Source organism: Myotis yumanensis, unplaced genomic scaffold (genome assembly GCF_028538775.1).
Source record: "Myotis yumanensis isolate MYYU_CA2020_CCGP unplaced genomic scaffold, mMyoYum1.0.hap1 SCAF_7, whole genome shotgun sequence".
Classification (NCBI taxonomy): Eukaryota; Metazoa; Chordata; class Mammalia; order Chiroptera; family Vespertilionidae; genus Myotis; species Myotis yumanensis.
Genome location: NW_027223758.1, coordinates 88,485,426 through 88,502,572, shown reverse-complemented (window position 1 = coordinate 88,502,572; position 17,147 = coordinate 88,485,426). Strand labels below are relative to the sequence as shown.

Below are 17,147 nucleotides of genomic sequence, written 5' to 3'. Positions count from 1 at the left end.
TCACCTGTACAGATTGCTCACAGGCTTAGCTCTCCATAGTCCCCATGGAAACAAGGCTGATGTCACTGGTACCTCAGGGCACAGAAGTCTGGGGGCAGGGGTTCTGGGTTCAAATCCAAGCATTAAGGCTTTGTTTTGCTTCCACAGCCATTTTTGCATGGTTAAACGAAAAGTTCTTATTTTCATAGATGTATGTAAAATACATTGGCCCACCCTGTTTTTCAGTAAGTCCCTATCATAGGGACAAATCTCAGCAACCCCATAATTTAGCCCCTTCACCTTTGAACTGATGGCTAAGCATGGTGTGCCAGTGGGGAAGAAGTCGGGCTCTTCTCTCACACTAAACTGAGCTAGACCTTAAATGCTGACCTCAGTTGTGCTTAAGACAAACGCCGTTTCATCTGGAACTCATATTTTTGGATCAAGGTCAGATGGTGAGTTAAGTGCTTTGATTACAAATATTCAGAGCAGCGGGACATAGAGGTTGGTATTTAGAAAAATAATTGTTCACGTGCTCACTTATATGCCTAGATGAGTTGGTTGAATATATGCATGTCAGTCTCAGGAAGCAGTGGGTTAAATGTCCCTGAATTTCCAACGAGAAGTTATTAAAATACCATAGAAATACTATGTAACCCTCTTCTGAATACTGACCAATCTATGGTAGTTGGTTCAATATCTAAGCATCTATGTTTGAAAAAATTGAGCACCTCAGTCACTGTTTTAATTAATTACTATTTACCTCCCTGGAATCACTATTGAAATTCTTAAGCCCTCCTATGGGAAGTTGAAATTTTAACTTAGCATGGTAGATTTATGTAGACTGGAATTACCTCCGAGTGGAAGGAGAAAGACCAATGGGACTCTTCCCACTAGAATGAGGACAAAATTTTGTGTCCATTTTGTTCAGTGATGGCTCCCAAGTGCCCAGAACGGGGGTTGGCCAACTGTGACTCACAGAAAAACTCCAGCCTACCTCCTGTTTCTATGCAGCCCACGCAGACAGCATGGGTTTTACATTCATAAATGGTTGAAAAAATCAAAACGGGAATAATATGTCATGACATGTGCAACGTGAAATTTCTTGTCTACAAATGACGTGTTACTGTCACACAGCCATGCTCGTTCATTAATGGGTTGTCCATGGCTCTTTTTGTGCTACAGGGAAAGAGTGGAGAAGTTTCAACTTGCTCCACCTCCCAACCCACAAGTCAAAAATAATTACTATTTGGCCTTTCACAGGGGGGAAAAAAAATGCAGGCCCCAGGCCTAGAACAATTCCTCTCAACTTCTTTTAAAGTCAGATACATTAATATTTAACCCTCACAAGTTTCTTTTTGAAAAGAAAGTCTAGTCTATGTATAACTCTAAGAACAACCACCAGATCATATTCTAGCATAGAGAGGCTCATGGCAGAAGCAGAACAACCTGGAAGAGACACAGACACAAAGGCCACACTACCTGGGCTCAGACGGGCTCCGCCACCCACCAGCTGTGCAACCCTCAGCAAAATGCTTAACTTCTCTGTGCATCAGTCTCCCATCTATAAAATGAGGCTAATGATGGTACCCATCACTTATGGCTATTATGAGCATTAGATAAATTAACATGTAACCTGGTATGAAGTAGCTGTTATAAACAAACATTTTTTACTGCATTTTTATGTCAAGAAAATGGAGATACTTAGAAATTAGCTAAGATCATAAGTAAACCTCATCAAGTTTCTAAATATGGGAAAAAATATAAGCAAGAAGTAAAACGTGAACATGTCCATTTTTGTCAGTATGCACTCTAAGCCAATAACATGCATTAATATCTACTCTAATTGCTTTTTGATTGGAAGATGTAACTATTTGTCTCCCAAACCAGTGGTATAATTTTGCAATCAATGGTCCTGTTTCAGATAATAAACAAATTGTATTCTGAATGGTTGAGTTAATTTTGATACAAAATCTAACTACTTAACAACTGCTAATCTGGGGATATCAAATTGGCATAAAGGGAAGGAACAATTTGGGGAATGCACGGTTACAAGCTTAGTTTGTTTTGTTAAGGTTGTGATCAGTTCTGAGAAAGAGAGCCAATAGAAAACAGTGCCTCACAGTTAGAGAAACACTTCCTGAACACCAAGCCAGGAGTCAACACTGAGAGGATGAGAAAATCTAACAGCTTTTTAATCATTGCAGGTCATTGTAGCAAATGGGTAATTAGTATGTCTGATGTTTACATTAATTCATGTGAAATCTTTAAATAGACTATGTTTTGTAGAAAGTGAAATCTTTATAGGGTAGTCTTCTATCTGCTATAAAACATAACATCTTGAAAACTCTATACTAATACAGAACTCTACATGGGACTGCAACACCTGGTGGTCAAATGTTTGAAAAATGTGACCATTCCCATGAATGCATTTCCACTACAGGTGTTTCTGGAGGAGGTTCAATGGCCTTTTGTCATGTACAATAGTAACATCCATTGAGAAAGATATTGGTGAAGTGCAATGCTGAGGCTTTTTAATTCTATAAGCTTATTCCTTCAACTTTCAATTGGCATTTATTTAACTCTTCCATTGTGGGAGGTGCAATGAAAATGCAAAAGAGAAATTAATTAATCCAGTCCAATTTGATTTATTTGGGACAATGACTAAATTCTGCATTAAAATTTAAGAAATCAAAATAAAAAAGAAATTTTGGGTTGCTTAAGATAAACTTAGATTATAAGTCTCCTATTGTTTACTTTTTAATGTTCTAACATTGCCCCTTTACTAAATTAAATTTTTATGCTTTAGAAATCTTTAATAATGACTTTTCCAAAACTTTTCAAGAACTTATTTCTTAAGTTTTATATTTCTTACAAGAAAACAAAACAAAAATAATGAAGAAAGAGGACTTCAAAATATTTTAATTTTTGTCTACTCACATCTTGTCTTAAATTAGTTATGTATACATTTGAATATAAGAAAGTAAAGCTCTTATTTTTAAACTTATTACCCTAAATGCTTAGTTTGCTACAATAAAATATGAATCTGAACATAAATGACACACTCAAAAAACAAAGCAATGAGAGCAAAAATTAAAAGTTAATTTGGTTATTTATAAAGTCTTTATGCTTGGGTTGCTTTATTTTTCTAGACTTAATAAAAATGCAGAGTTACTTAATATTTACAAACATGTTTAAATTTTGTTATATTAATAGACCTATTTTCTATAGATAACATATTCTTAACAAGTAAATTCTCTTTGAAGTTATTCTATTTTGTTCTTATTTCAACAGACTGGTCAATTTTAATTTTCCACCTCCTCTAAATTTGGGGAACTATTTAGACTTTAAGAACTACAGGTGAACAAAAAATAAATACAATGGATGCCCTTCCATTCAATTGTTTTCAATAAAAGTGATGCAATTGCAAAAAAAAAAATGGTTTAACGCATTTACCTCCCTGTTAAACCACACATAAGGCTGAAAGAACATTTTTATATTATGCTGATACTATAATAAATGGGCTGATGTAATGCTATTGGCTGCAACTCACAGCATTTTCTACATTAAAGTTAGTAACTTGATGCTTATCCTTACATTCTTTTTGTGAATTAAAATTAGAATAATGCCATTAGTCCCTGAAATTAACATGCTATAGTTAGCAATAATGTAACAGAATCTCAATTATGTTTCTTTGAGATCAACAATAGATTCCCATGAACTATTTTCTGTATCTTTCTCTTTGAAAGGAAAATACAGTTTCTCACTATGCAGAAGGATTAGATTCTTTCAGCATCCATGACACTTGTAAGCATTCGGTGGTCAGACACCACTATAGATCCTTCAAATGACATGGCCCAGTGAAGCTGGGAGGTGTCACCATGGAGCCGGCAGCCTGGTATCGCAGCCATCCGCCACGACAGAGCCGGCAGGCCCGGGTGGCGTGCTGCAGCCAGACTAAGGTGGCAAATGGGATTTTGCATTTTGAAAGTCCACCCTTGTAACACTGACTCCTGGGACATACTTATTCGATACAAGTGCATGGAAGGCCTCAGAAATTATTTATTGGATTCAATGTATAAAGCTCATTTCCAAAAATTACTCTTAGAACAAGTTAACTCTTAATTTTATTATCCTTCTGGCTTTCTGAATTCATACTAGATAGTACATATTTTTAAAAATATGGGTACATGTATATTCAGGACTACAACTGTGCTGTGTGAGTCTTGAACCTATATGTGTATGCTAAATTCAGTATGCTGGCAGGAAGTTATAAAGGTTAGTAGGATATTAATCACCAGTGCCCATTGTGCGATGCCATTGCCCATCACACTAAAGCTTACCATTTTGATATTTAAACACATAAAAAACTCCTACAAAATAAATGTACATTTCATCGTCTTCTTCTCACTTGGATGCTGTGTTCACTACTTAAGCACACAGGGGTTTGCATTCTTGCTTGTGTTATTGTCTTACTGTCATCTTTTGCCACCCCAGATTATTAACTCATCTCTCACAAATATGAGAAAAATCAACTTACAAGGTTCCTAACTCCAAGGTTTCCCATGCCTCCTGTGGGCCTCACCCGAGCACCAGGGCTGCCTGAGCAACTGCAGAGAATACCTTCCATGTCTTAAAACTTTAGCCACCGGGGTCTGGCAGAAACACCGTGACGGGAAAAATAAACACCGAGTTCCACAAGGCTGCACAGAGTGGGCCCAGCCCCTCGGACATCGTCCGGATCGGGAAAGTGCCACGATGGGCGCCTGCACCCCGCCTTTCCTGATGTGACACCTCAGTGGGTTAGGCTGGGGGAGCCTGGCGTCTGGGATCGTGGTGTTCCAACATGGGAAACTGAACAGATACTGCTGCTTCTTTTCGAAAAAAAAAAGGAAGCATCCCTAGTCTTGGGCTCATTAAAAAGGGTTTTTAAAAAAAGGAGCCAGTAAAACACGACTGTCAGATCCTACAGTATTTTCTTTTTGGTTTGTTTTCATCTCAGCAGCACTGTAAAAAGGCATCCTTTCTCTCTCCCCTTGGACATGAAATCCGATTTGCAATACACACCAGGGACAGATTGCAAGGAGCAGCAACAGCCACAACAACCGATCCCCAGCTCCCTGTGGCTCCTGGCCAGGCACACAGCCCTGCCTGGGGCCAGATGACTCCCTTCCTCCCCATTTTCAAGGACCTCCCCTTTGAGATGGGGGCCACTGGGCGTGATCCACCCCCACACACCCTGACACCTCTGGCTCTGCTCTCCTTTGAAAGTGACAAGAAAAGGCTTCCCAGGAGACAGAAAAGTTTGCTGGGCATGTGATGCCTGCCTTTCCAGTAGCCAGTAGCCACCCTCAGAGACAAAGCACTCGGGGGCTCTCACCTCCTAAGGGAGCAGACCTCACAGCGCCCCAAACCAGGAAACCACTTGAGCGTCTGATGGAAGGATGGAAGCCTGCCTCTCCCAGCTGCCAGGTGCTTCCGATGGCTCAGGGCAGGGGGAGAGGCGAAGCCGGGAGGGAACTCCTCCAGGCAGCATCCACTCACTTTGATTTGAGTTCAAGTGCAGCTGGATGGAGAGGGCTCCAAGGCTGCACTTAAACTGCTCTGGCCTTTGGCCCCACCTGCCTGCCAATTTCGCTCCATGAGTCCCACCTTTCCCGCTCAGGGGGCGCTGGGAACCTGGCTACCCAGAGCCTGGGGACCTTTCAGGGACCCTGCCATCAACTTTCCCCACAGTCTGGATTGTTGTTTGCATGAGTTTGCAGCCTGCCAGAGCCCCCGGCCCAGCTCCCCGCCCCCTCCCTATCCCCTCCCCTCCCCTCCCCTCCCTTCCCTACGGACTCTCACCGCCCCCCCCCCGCCCCCCCACCAGCTCTCCCCTTCGTCGTCGCCTACCTGCTGGCCAGGCTCTGCCGGCAGTGCTGCCGGAAGGGCATCAGGTGGTAGTTCATGGCGTCCAGCAGCAGCTTCTGGCAGACGGGGTCGCTGCGCATGAAGTCCACCGACTGCACGCGCTCCACCAGCTCGGGGGCCGGGATGAGCGCGAAGCGGAGGCGCTTCATGAGGTCGGGCGCGTGCGGCATGCGGGCCTCGCGGTCGTGCTCCAGCCACAGCACGGACATCTGGAAGAGCGCCAGCTCCGACTCCACGGGCGGCGGCAGCGCGTCCAGCAGGGCGCGCAGCTCCTCGAAGTTGAGCAGCAGCACATCCTCCACCAGGTACTTGTTGGCCAGCTTCTTGGTCTCCTCCAGGCCGTGCAGCGCCGCGATCCGGCACACCTGCTTGTAGTTCTGCACCGAGATCTGGTCGTTGAGGAACTGCACGCAGAGCTTGGTGACCTGCGGGATGTGCAGGATCTTGCTGACCGACAGCACCTCCTCCGCCGTGTCCAGCGACAGGGTCACGTTGGCCGTGTAGAGGTACTCGAGCACCAGGCGCAGGCCGACGGACGAGCAGCCCTGCAGCACCAGGTTGTTGATGGCCCGCGGGCTGGTCAGCAGCTTGTCGTCGGGGGAGGAGGCGGGCGTCCCGGGCTCCTCCTGCGGCGGCGGCGGCGGCGGCTGCTGCGGCGGGTGCGGCTGCGGCGGCTGCGGCGGGTCCTTGGGGGCCCCCAGGCCGTCCTGGCCGACGCCCCCTCCCCCGAGCGGCGGGGGGCTGGAGAAGAGCGAGCGGAAGTACTGCGAGCAGGAGGCCAGCACGGCCTTGTGGCAGTGGAACTGCTGGCCCTGGGCCGTCAGGGTCACGTCGCAAAACAGCTGCTTGCGCCACAGCAGGTTGAGGCCGTGCAGCAGGTTGTCGCTGTGGCTGGGGTCGAAGGTGGAGGTCCTGTCCCCGGATCTGGACATGGCGAGCGGGCTGGGCGCACCTGGCTTTAAACCCTCCTCCAGCCTGGCGGACGGGGGCGGGGGCGGGAGGCGAGGCGCGGGGAGCGGCGGGGCGGGGGTGGCGGGTGGGGCAGGGTGTGGAGGGGAGGGGAGGGGAGGGGAGGGGAGGGCGGAAAACAGCGATCAGTGCTCGGCCCGCTGCTGCCCTGCGCGCGCCTCGGACCCCGACCCCGGGGGATCCGCGAGCGCCACCCCCAGGGCCCCGTCCGGGTCCGGGCGCCCGTCCGCTCTCCGCCGCTCCCCCGGCCGCCCACACCCTTCGCCCCCCACTTTCCTACAGGCACCCCGGCCGGGCTCCGGGCAGCGGCCCCGGCGGCGGCAGCGACGGCCAAGTGGCGGCGGAGGCCGAGGCGCCTCGTGGGCCGGCGCCCATGCCGGGCCGGGCGCGGGGAGAGGCCGCGGGTGGGGGCCACCGACGGAGGCTTCGGGTCCGCGTGTGCCCGACGCTCTGCGTTTCGCAGCGGGTCCCCCCCTTTTCTTTTAGGGGGGGCGGAGGGGGAGGAGGAGAGGGGCTCCGACCAGCGCGCGGGTGGGCGCGTCTTCGCCTCCCGAAAGCGGGGCGCCCTGTCGGTGATCCGTGCCGCCCCGAGAAACTCCGGGGCGCAGGTCCAGCCCTGTCTCCGCCGGGAAAGTGCCGCGGAGCGCGGGGGCCGGGCGGCGGGGGCGGCCGATCCATCCCGCTCTCTCCTCCCCCCGGCCCCCCTCTCGCCGGCCCTGGCCCCCCTCCCCCTGCCCCGCACGCTGGGCTTCCCCGGCGCCGCTCGCTGCACCCATTTTCCAGAGGGGCCTCCAAACCGGCGGGAGGCTCCCGCCAGCCCCCCACCCCGGCCCCTCCTCCGCCCCCCGCATTTCAGGGCTCGGAAGTTCCGACGGGTGTCCCCCTTCCCCGCGGGGCAGCACCGAGGAGGAGGAGGAGGAGGAGGAGGAGGAGGAGGAGGAAGGAAGAGGGGCTCCTGGGGCGGGTGCAGAGCCGGAACCCGGAGGCGTGGGTGCCGAAGGCCCCCCTCCAGGACCCCGGGCGCGAGGGCTTTAACTCCAGCAACTGCGCGAAGTTCAAGGGAACAGGCAGGTGCGGGGGAGGGGCGGGGGCCGCGCCGAGGGGGCGGCGGGGGGCGCAGCGCCTCCCGGGGTCTCTGCCTCCCACCCCCTCGGCGCCACCGCCGCGGCTCCCCTCCGAGCCCCTCCCCCCGTGCAGCCCCCAGCGGCCCCCCCCCCACCACGCACACACTCGGGGACCCCCACTTCCCTGGCCCCGGGACGACTTCTGCAAAAAGTCTGAGCCTCCCACATCCCGGCGGAGGCGGGCAGGGTGGGGGCGGCTGGGCGGCTGACACGCCGGGTCCTTAACCTGTAATTGCACCTTCCAGGGCCGAGCAGCCAGGGGCCCTCTCTCTGCCCCCCGCCCCCCGCGCCGCCCGTGTGGGGCACCGGCCGCCGCCGCCCCCGCCCCGGCTCCGAGGGACCCGCCGGACCGGCCCCTTCCACTGCGGCTCACGGCGCCCGCCCGCCCGCCCGCCCGGCGCGGTCCCGGATCGCCGGCTTCCCGTTCAAACCGGACTGGGCTCCTCGGCACTCACTTCACCATCCCGTTCCAGGTGGACCCCAGCCCCCCTGGAGCTCGCCCCCCACCCTCACCCCCGCGGCACCCCCTCACACTCGCCCCCAAAGCGCTGGCTGGCTTCCCTGAACCGTCCCCCAGAACCTCCGTGTCTAAGTGGACCTGGTCAGACCTCTCTCCTCTCTCCGCTTCGTCGTCTCCCCCCCCCCCCCCCATCTTTTCCTGGCCCCCTTCCTTCTGCTTCTCCCTCGCCTGCCCCCTCGTCTGCTGATTTCTTGCAATAGTTTTCATCTTGATGAGCGCTGGCCACACAACTACCCACCCCCCCTCCCCAAAACTCCCTCCCCACCCCTTCCCCCGCCAACAGCCCCAGAGACAACCACACACACACAAGGCAGACAGCCACAAGGCCAGAACTTACCTGCTTTCAACCAGCTGCAAAGTCAAGGCTCACTTAAGCTTCCCCCCAAAAAATCAATTGTCCTTCCTTTTTGAAGGGTTGTTCTCTCCTCGGGAGGGGAAAAACCCTTCTGCTTCCCAACTCCACGCAGTCACTCTCTACAATTTATTTTGTCGTACATCATTTGATCACCATGAATTAGCAACAGCAAGAAAATGTAGGAGAGGGAGAAAAGAGAGAAAGAGAGAGGGAGAGAGAGAGAGGGAGAGAGAGGGGGAGAGAGAGAGAGGGTGCAGAGCTTTCTGCAAGAGAAGAAGAAGAAAAAATGTACGTGTGACAAATTATGCTACCAAGAAACAACACATCATTATCCTTGGGCCTGGGGCTCAGTGAGTCGTAACGAGAGTAATAGGAAATCCACGGTTGGGGAGAGAAACGGTCGTGCTTGGCCGGTGGAGAGCGACCATACAGGGGGATGGATGCTGGAGAGACTCGCAAAATTATGGCTCAAGGCTATTGTAAAAATTGTCGAGCGTAAATGACTGCGATTTCAAACATCTTTGGAAGAAAGAAGGGGAAAAAGCGAGCCCCCCCTCCCTCCCTCTCCCTCTCTCTCCCTCTCTCTTCTCTCTCTCTCTATAAAGAACCGTCAAGTTTTAGTGCGCATTGCTAATTAGTCAATTTCTCTCTGCCTTCACAGGCTGGCGACTTCGCTGCTGAGCTGAAACTGCTAATTTCTGTGACCAGCTTTTTTCTTAGCTGTGATCTGGATGAATGAGTAGCTGTCTCACAGAGATGACAAAAATAAACTCTAATCCCCCCCAAAATTTCCACCACATCTTTCTCATGCATAGATTTATGATCTTCAAGCGCTCTGTGCAATATGCAAACTTTTTTTGTGTATCTGTGTATAAGCTGTTGTTTCCAGATTTCGCTATAGTGGTATGCTGCTCGCCCCCCCCCCCCCCCCCACACATACACATACACCGTGAAATGCAGAAACTGCCTGACTCAAAGTATGCCAAGGTGCCACTTTACCATGTCTCCATATTTGGGGTGTGAGACTGAAGACACTAGCCCTTGCCTAAGGGGGGTGGGGGATGGGGAAGCAGAACTGGTAGACAGAACAGAGGACAGCCCTTTGCTTTCCATTTGCTTCCCTGCACGATTCAAGCTCTGTGAGCTTGTTGGGAAACATATTTTCTCTATCGTTTTGTGTGATTAAACAACCATCTCTAAACTTCGCTGTCAGTTCCACAGATAAGGGTTGAGAAGTCACATTTTTTTTTATTGGAAGATTATCTTAGTGTCAGATTTGTCTTCCCATTAGGAGTCTTTGATTTACAGGGGCTAGAATCAAGCGCTAGGAAACTCAGCTGCAATTTCACAAAGGTAACCTTTCAACTCTGGAGTTCATCTGATAAATCAGGTCAACCACAGAGAGCTCACATTTCTGACCCTGCTTAGCATGCAAAACGGACCCCAGCGGGAGTCCAGGATCTCAGCTGGGCCAGAGATTCATGTGCATTTTGGTAGAGGACACGTTCCCCAGACTTAGCTCGTGATGTATGGCGCCCTTACATTTATGGCCCTGCATTTTGGTTGTCAGTGGGGGTTGGAGGTGTCCAAGAAAGAAAGAAAGAAAAAAAAAAAAAAAGAGCAGAAACAGGAAGGTATGCCCTTGAACAAAATGAACATGGAAGAAAGCTAGACACGAGTTAAATGGAGTTCTGTTTGCTAGTAAATATACGAACGTAACTCGTTCTAATCCATATGTGCTCTGATTATACTAAACTTATTGAAATACTCATCAGGGCACCCCCAAAAGACTGGCTTTCCACCTTCCCCTTTGGTTTGTGAGAGATGGAAAGTCACCTGTTTAAGGGTGGGGAAAACTGAAATTCTTTGGTTCAGAAATAGGGAATTCCCCATTTAGAATGGTAGACATTTCCTCTTACATAAAGGGTCTATCTGAAGTATTTACCCTTCACCGAGCCCTTTTTCTATGAAATCCTAGATGATCTGAGAGTCAGACTTCTTTACTCAGACCTTGCTACATTCTCTTATTCATATTTACAGTCAAAAGGCCCCAATATATGGTAAAATGAGAAAAAAGGATTTTTTTGTTTTTGTTTAGACCAAGTCTACGGGCCCTACTTTGTTTTGATTTATCTTTCTTTTATGAAGTTCCCTTATTTAGGTCTTGAATAGGAAGATCCTGTGACTATAATATAGCACCTTTCGGGGGGGGGGGGGGGGGGGGGGTTCCGGTTCATTAGCAATTAAAGCTACCAAGTATGTGGAAGGAATGTCACCAAATTCTCACACATGCAAAGCACAATTTCTATTGTATGCTTTGAGGTTGATCTTTGATGAGCTTCCAATGAAGTATTTGGAACTAAATCTAAAGGCGGATGAGAGTATTGATCTCAAATTATCGCCATCTTTCCATTCTATAATAAAGGAATTTAGGTATGTTTTGTAGACTTCAAAATATCTCAGTTTTGAATTTCTTTTTTTCCTGATAGGATATATTGAACTCTAATTATGACTACTAGGATCTTTGCTGCTTCCAAATAATATAAAAACGCCGCATTTCAAAAAATTTGACTACCTATCATTTTAATGCTTATTTAACAACCTCAAGGGACTTTGCAATTCCAAAACAGCTGCTAAAAGGAAGTGTCTAGGTCAGTGGTTCTCAACCTTGGCTGCATATTAGAATCACCTGGGAATCTTTTTAAAATCCTGATTTCTGGGCCTCACCCTCCAGAAATTCTGTTTCTTTGTTATGGGGTGGGGCCACAACGTTAGTAACAAAGAAACAGAATTTCCGGAGGATGAGGCCCAGAAATCAGGATTTCAAAAAGATTCCCAGGTGATTCTAATGTGCAGCCAAGGTTGAGAACCATTGGTCTAGGCCAGTGGTCGGCAAACTCATTAGTCAACAGAGCCAAATATCAACAGTACAACGATTGAAATTTCTTTTGAGAGCCAAATTTTTTAAACTTAAACTATATAGGTAGGTGCATTGTTATTAACTTAATTAGGGTACTCCTAAGGCTTAGGAAGAGCCACACTCAAGGGGCCAAAGAGCCGCATGTGGCTCGTGAGCCGCAGTTTGCCGACCACGGGTCTAGGCTGTTTCTTCTGGGCTTTAAAGTTGCACTATTTGAGGATGCTTAAAATTCCAGAGAAAAAAATTACAGCTCTGGCCATGTTGAAAGCAATGAAAAAATAATATTGATAGTAAAAAAAAAAAAATCCCTTCATAATCGGTGCATAAACTAGCATATATGTCACGTAAATTTCACACCTTCAACATCTTGCACTGGTTTTGACTGAAATTATTGCAGAACTTACAAATGACATGACACTATGGACAATAATAAATCCTGTTAGGAAAGATTCAATTTGCAGGAATCGGATGCTAGCTCCTAAGCGATTGTAAGTGTCTGAATTTTATCCTACTTGGCTGTTTCACGTATACAGAAATTGCATCTGCGCGTTTGATCTGTCCTGCTGAGCACCGCCAGCAGCTCGCCTCTCTGCCACGATTGTTTTTAAAATGGCAGGAAGGACGGACGTGACGAGTCCAGAGCATGAAGCAGGACGGCTCTCACGTGGCAGGAGAGAAGCCAGAATTGTCTTACAAAAAATTAGATACATCCGTGTAGTCATCTAATGCTGCAGCCTTCCTCCTTGGGCAGGATGATCAGAATTACTCACTGGTGAATCTGCATCTAAACTGTGGACAGTGGGAAGGTGCTGAAACAGTTGCCACTGAGCAGTCCACGTAGGCTGCCACCAGGTGAGCAGTTTGCTCAGCCACTGGCAGCCCTACGTCGACTGCTCAGTGGCAACTGTTTGGTTCAGAAATAGGGAATTCCCCGTTTAGAATGGCGCTCAGGACCATCCCACAGGTCTGGGTAGACTCAAGGTCGTCTTCAGGGCAGCTCTACAGTGTTTTGCTGCCTACCATGAAAGGGCAGCCACAGTAAAACTTCTTTTCCGCACTCGTGACTGGCCTGCTTAAGACCCAGGCGCATAAACGTCAGGGCCTGGCCGCCTCTGGGTTTCTTTTCTTGAGTAAATCCTACTTTTCGTGGCCTGACCGTTAGGATTGTTAACAGTGTAAAATGGGTGAATATGCCCTAACTGGTTTGGCTCAGTGGATAGAGCGTTGGCCTGCGGACTGAAGGATCCCAGGTTCGATTCCCAGTCAGGGCACATACCTGGGTTGCAGGCTGGATCCCCAGTGTGGGGGGCATGCAGGAGGCAGCTGATCAATGATTCTCTCTCATTGTTGATGTTTCTATCTCTCTCTCTCCTTCTCCCTTCCTCTCTGAATTCAATAAAAATATATTTAAAAAAATAAAATGGGTGAATAAAGAGAGACATGATCCCATTTTACTGATGGTATAAACTTAAGTAAAGAAAAACCTCATAGCATCCTCACATTCAGGGAGTGGCCCAACCCAGACAAAACTCCTAATTTCTAGTGTTTTCTTTTCAATCTTGGGGGTGGAGGGGGTGGGGCGGGCGTGGCCAGAGCAAGCACAAAGCCTTCAGCACAAGGAGCTTACTGAAGAACAAAAAAATCTAAAATGACACTAAAAGAGAAGAAGTGGTACTACCGCCTAGCACTTTGTCAAAAGCCAGTGACTTACTGTTGCCCAAGGTCCACCCTGATTTCCTGGCAAACGTCTGGGTCCCCGGGATCTGGTTCTGGCTCCTCTGGGGAGTCTGCTGTTCGCTGTGTTCTAACCACACCCCACTTTCACGCCCAAGTGCCTGTGCTTCCGTTGTGTCCCTACAAGAGGCCTCGGTTCCGTACAGATAGAATCGCACCTGTCTCTCAGGATTAAACGCAGGTTTCTTTCCATTTCCATTGAAAAACTTTCCCTGGCGGCCTCGAACAGAACAATTCTAGTTAATACGTTCCGAGCTCATCACTTGTGTGGTAGACACTGGTCTAAAGCCTTTAGAGCAGCGGTTCTCAACCTGTGGGTCTCGACCCCTCTGGCAGTCGAATGACCCTTTCACAGGGGTCGCCTAAGACCATCCTGCATATCAGATATTTACATGACGATTCATAACAGTAGCAACATTACAGTTATGAAGTAGCAACGAAAATAATTTTATGGTTGGGTCACAACATGAGGAACTGTATTTAAAGGGCCAGAAGGTTGAGAACCACTGCTCTAGATGTTTTATTTTCGTGGTCCGCTTGCTAATCCTATGTGAGAGCACGGTCAATGGTCCTTCTTGGGATAAACACCCCAGTGTCATATGGTGTTGCTGCTGTTCCCCATCAGGAGTACAGTCTAGTTCCCCACCCTACCAATGGGAGCTGGTCCGTGACTTGCTTTGACCAATAGGATGTGCCAATAGTGGCTTTGTGTCATCTCCAGGTCTGAGCCTCAAGAGCCTGTGACTACTTCGACTACCCCTCCTTGAGCCCTGCCAGCTGCTGTGTGAGGAAGCCCAGGTTGGCCCGGGGGCAGGTGAGATGCCACACGGACCAGCCCTTCCCCAGCTGACCTCACAGCTGCACTCGGATGTCTGAATGAGCCCGGCCCCGACAGGAGAACCAACATAGTTTGAATTACTGACCCACAGACTCCGAGCTAAACTGTAGATGCCTGCTGTTTCAAGCCATTTGTTTTGAGGGTGAGTTGTTCCATAGTAAAATAAGCTGACAAAGAATGGGACTAGTGTAGTTTTACCAATGAGCAAGATGAAGTGCAGAGAAGTCTACTAACATGTTCAGGGTCACACAGTTTTTCAAAGGTAGAACTGAGATTTAAACCAATATAGCCTGACTCCAGAGATGAACTATTCTGCTACGCTGGTCACAAAGGAAATGCCTGCCACCAGTGAACTTCATTCATTCATTCATTCATTCATTCAGCATTTACTATATAACAGACACATTGCTAAACATTGTAGATACAAGTATGAATAACACTGCATCCTTGCCCTCAAGGATGTTCTCATCGGAGAGACAGGCAGGTAAATTCGACCCAGCGAGTGGATAACTACAATATGATCATTGTTCTATTAAGGGTGTATACAATGAACTACTTGAGTAGGAAGATGTAGGCCCCTAACTTCTTTATAGCACTTATTATCTGTAATACTTTTGACACTTATTACTTACTGCTTTCTATCATTAGTTGCTTATTTAGGGAGATATATTTCATGATTTCAACTAGATTATAAGCTTCTGGGGAGAAAGAGCCTTGTGTGTGGGAAAGCCTCCCATGGTACATAGCTCTGTACCTTGCCCACAGTAGATGGATGACTAAAGGTGAATTTTCAAATTTATTAGGATAACAGCAGAAAGAACAAGTGGGTATCCTATATAATAAAAGGCTAATATGCAAATCAACCAAATGGTGGAACGACCGGACCGGTTGCTATGACATGCACTGACCACCAGGGGGTAGATGCTCAATGCAGGAGCTGCCCCCTGGTGGTCAGTGTGCTCCCATAGAGGGGCACCGCTCAGCCAGAAGCTGGGCTTATGGCTGGTGAGTGCAGCGGCTGTGGCGGGAGCCTCTCCTGCCTCTGCAGCAGCTCTAAGGATGTCTGACTGCCAGCCATTAGTAGGACATCCCCCGAGGGCTCCCGGACTGTGAGAGGGGAAGGCTGGCTGAGAGACCACTCCGAGTGCATGAATTTCTTGCACCAGGCCTCTAGTTTAACAATAAGAGACTGTATTGGGCATTTGACCAAAGTGCTGTGACTCAGTCTCTTGATTATACTGATCTACTGTCTAAAACGGAATCAATCTTTATTATATTGTGAAATAAACAACTTATTGTTCACAATACATAGATAAGAGCTCAATGGGACCTTAGCGAGTGCTTCCCTCAAACCCTTCACCCATGGTGTCCATCACTCAGCAAAGTGCTGTAAACATTTGAAGAGAGCAGTTACTTTTATGGAAATATTAGTTAAACGACTAAGCGAGGGTAGCACAGCGTCCTGGTTCTAAGCACGGGTTCTGGGAGCAGAGCCACCTGTGCTTGAATCTTAGCTCTGTGACCCTGGGCAAGTGACTGCTCTCTCCCAGGGTCCTCATCTGAGAATGGAGATAATTATGGTACCACTTCCTAGGGTTTTATGATGATTACATTTTTGTAAATATTTGTAAAAGTGCTTAGAACAATGTCAGGTGCATAGTGAGTGCCATATAAATATTAGTTAAATAAAAATTAAATAAACATATGTAGCTGGAGAGATCTCAATAAATATTGGAGGAAGGCAGGAATAAAGAAATCACTTTCACCCTAGCCAGTTTGGCTCAGTGGAAAGAGCATTGGCGTACAGACTGAAGAGTCCCAGGTTCAATTCTGGTCAAGGGCATGTACGACCATTGCAGGCTCGATCTCCAGCCCTGGTCGGGGACGTTGCGAAGGCACCAATTGATGTGTCTCTCTCACATCGATGTTGCTCTCTCTCTCCCTTTCACTCTCTCTAAAAATCAATGGAAAAATATCCCCAAGTGAGCACTAACAACAACAACAACAACAAAGAAAAAACAAAGAAAGAAATCACTTTTCTTAGAGTTGCAATGATTCAGGAAGATATTCAAGAGGCAACTGGTTACTTTAACAAAAATACCACTATTTTTGACTTTCTCTTTTGTTATTTTCTGTTTGTTGGTTTACCTATAGTTTTAAAAATTTAACTATAGTTTTAAAAACCATCATTCTTTTATCTTGGGGTACATTCTTAGGTAATTGATATTATAAGAAAGTAAGGGTCTTTGTTACTAAGGATAGTTTCATGATAAGTTGCAGAATATAGTCTGACTCTGAAAACTAGCTTTTAGGCAGTGGGCCTTCATGCCAATGACGGAGATGAGAGAGGAGGCTGTGATTCAGCATCGGCCTTTGACATTACCTGTGACTCTGGACAAGTCACTTTTCTTCTTCAGGTCTCAATTTTCCCATCATCTGAGAGAGATGCAATTTCTTTTATTTCACTGCTGTGTAGAGTTGCATTGAGGAGAAGTGACTAGAATGAATATTCCCCAAAGAACAATGGGGAACTTTCCTAGTGACTCGTGGAGTAAGATGAATGTTTAGACAATAACAGAAGAAGAAAAAACATTCTCCTCCTCCTGAAATATGCTCAGGGGCTCGAGGCCAGAAGTAATTACCCAGTCATCTTTGTAAAAGCAGTTAGATACAAACAACAAGTCAAAAATTGAAAGTATTTTGTGTGTATGGCAGAAATTGTATTAGCTACATTAATAAATAAATTATTTTATATGCATCAAAAGTTTTCACAAAGTTGAAGTTTATGGAAAAGT

The 17,147-nt window shown here is 47.7% G+C and overlaps 1 protein-coding gene across 2 annotated transcripts in view; it reads right to left on the bottom strand.

The window, feature by feature from the left end:
* KLHL14 (kelch like family member 14) overlaps positions 1 to 9,002 on the bottom strand; it is a 95,891-nt gene extending 86,889 nt beyond the window's left edge. For both annotated transcript variants that reach the window (XM_070421211.1, XM_070421212.1), the window contains exons 1-2: positions 8,843 to 9,002; positions 5,875 to 6,867 (exon numbers count right to left, since the gene is read on the bottom strand). In XM_070421211.1, coding sequence (XP_070277312.1) covers positions 5,875 to 6,824 — 950 coding nt within the window. In that variant the 5' untranslated portion in view covers positions 6,825 to 6,867; positions 8,843 to 9,002. The remainder of the gene's footprint in view (positions 1 to 5,874; positions 6,868 to 8,842) is intronic.
* Between the last annotated feature and the right edge of the window lie 8,145 nt (positions 9,003 to 17,147).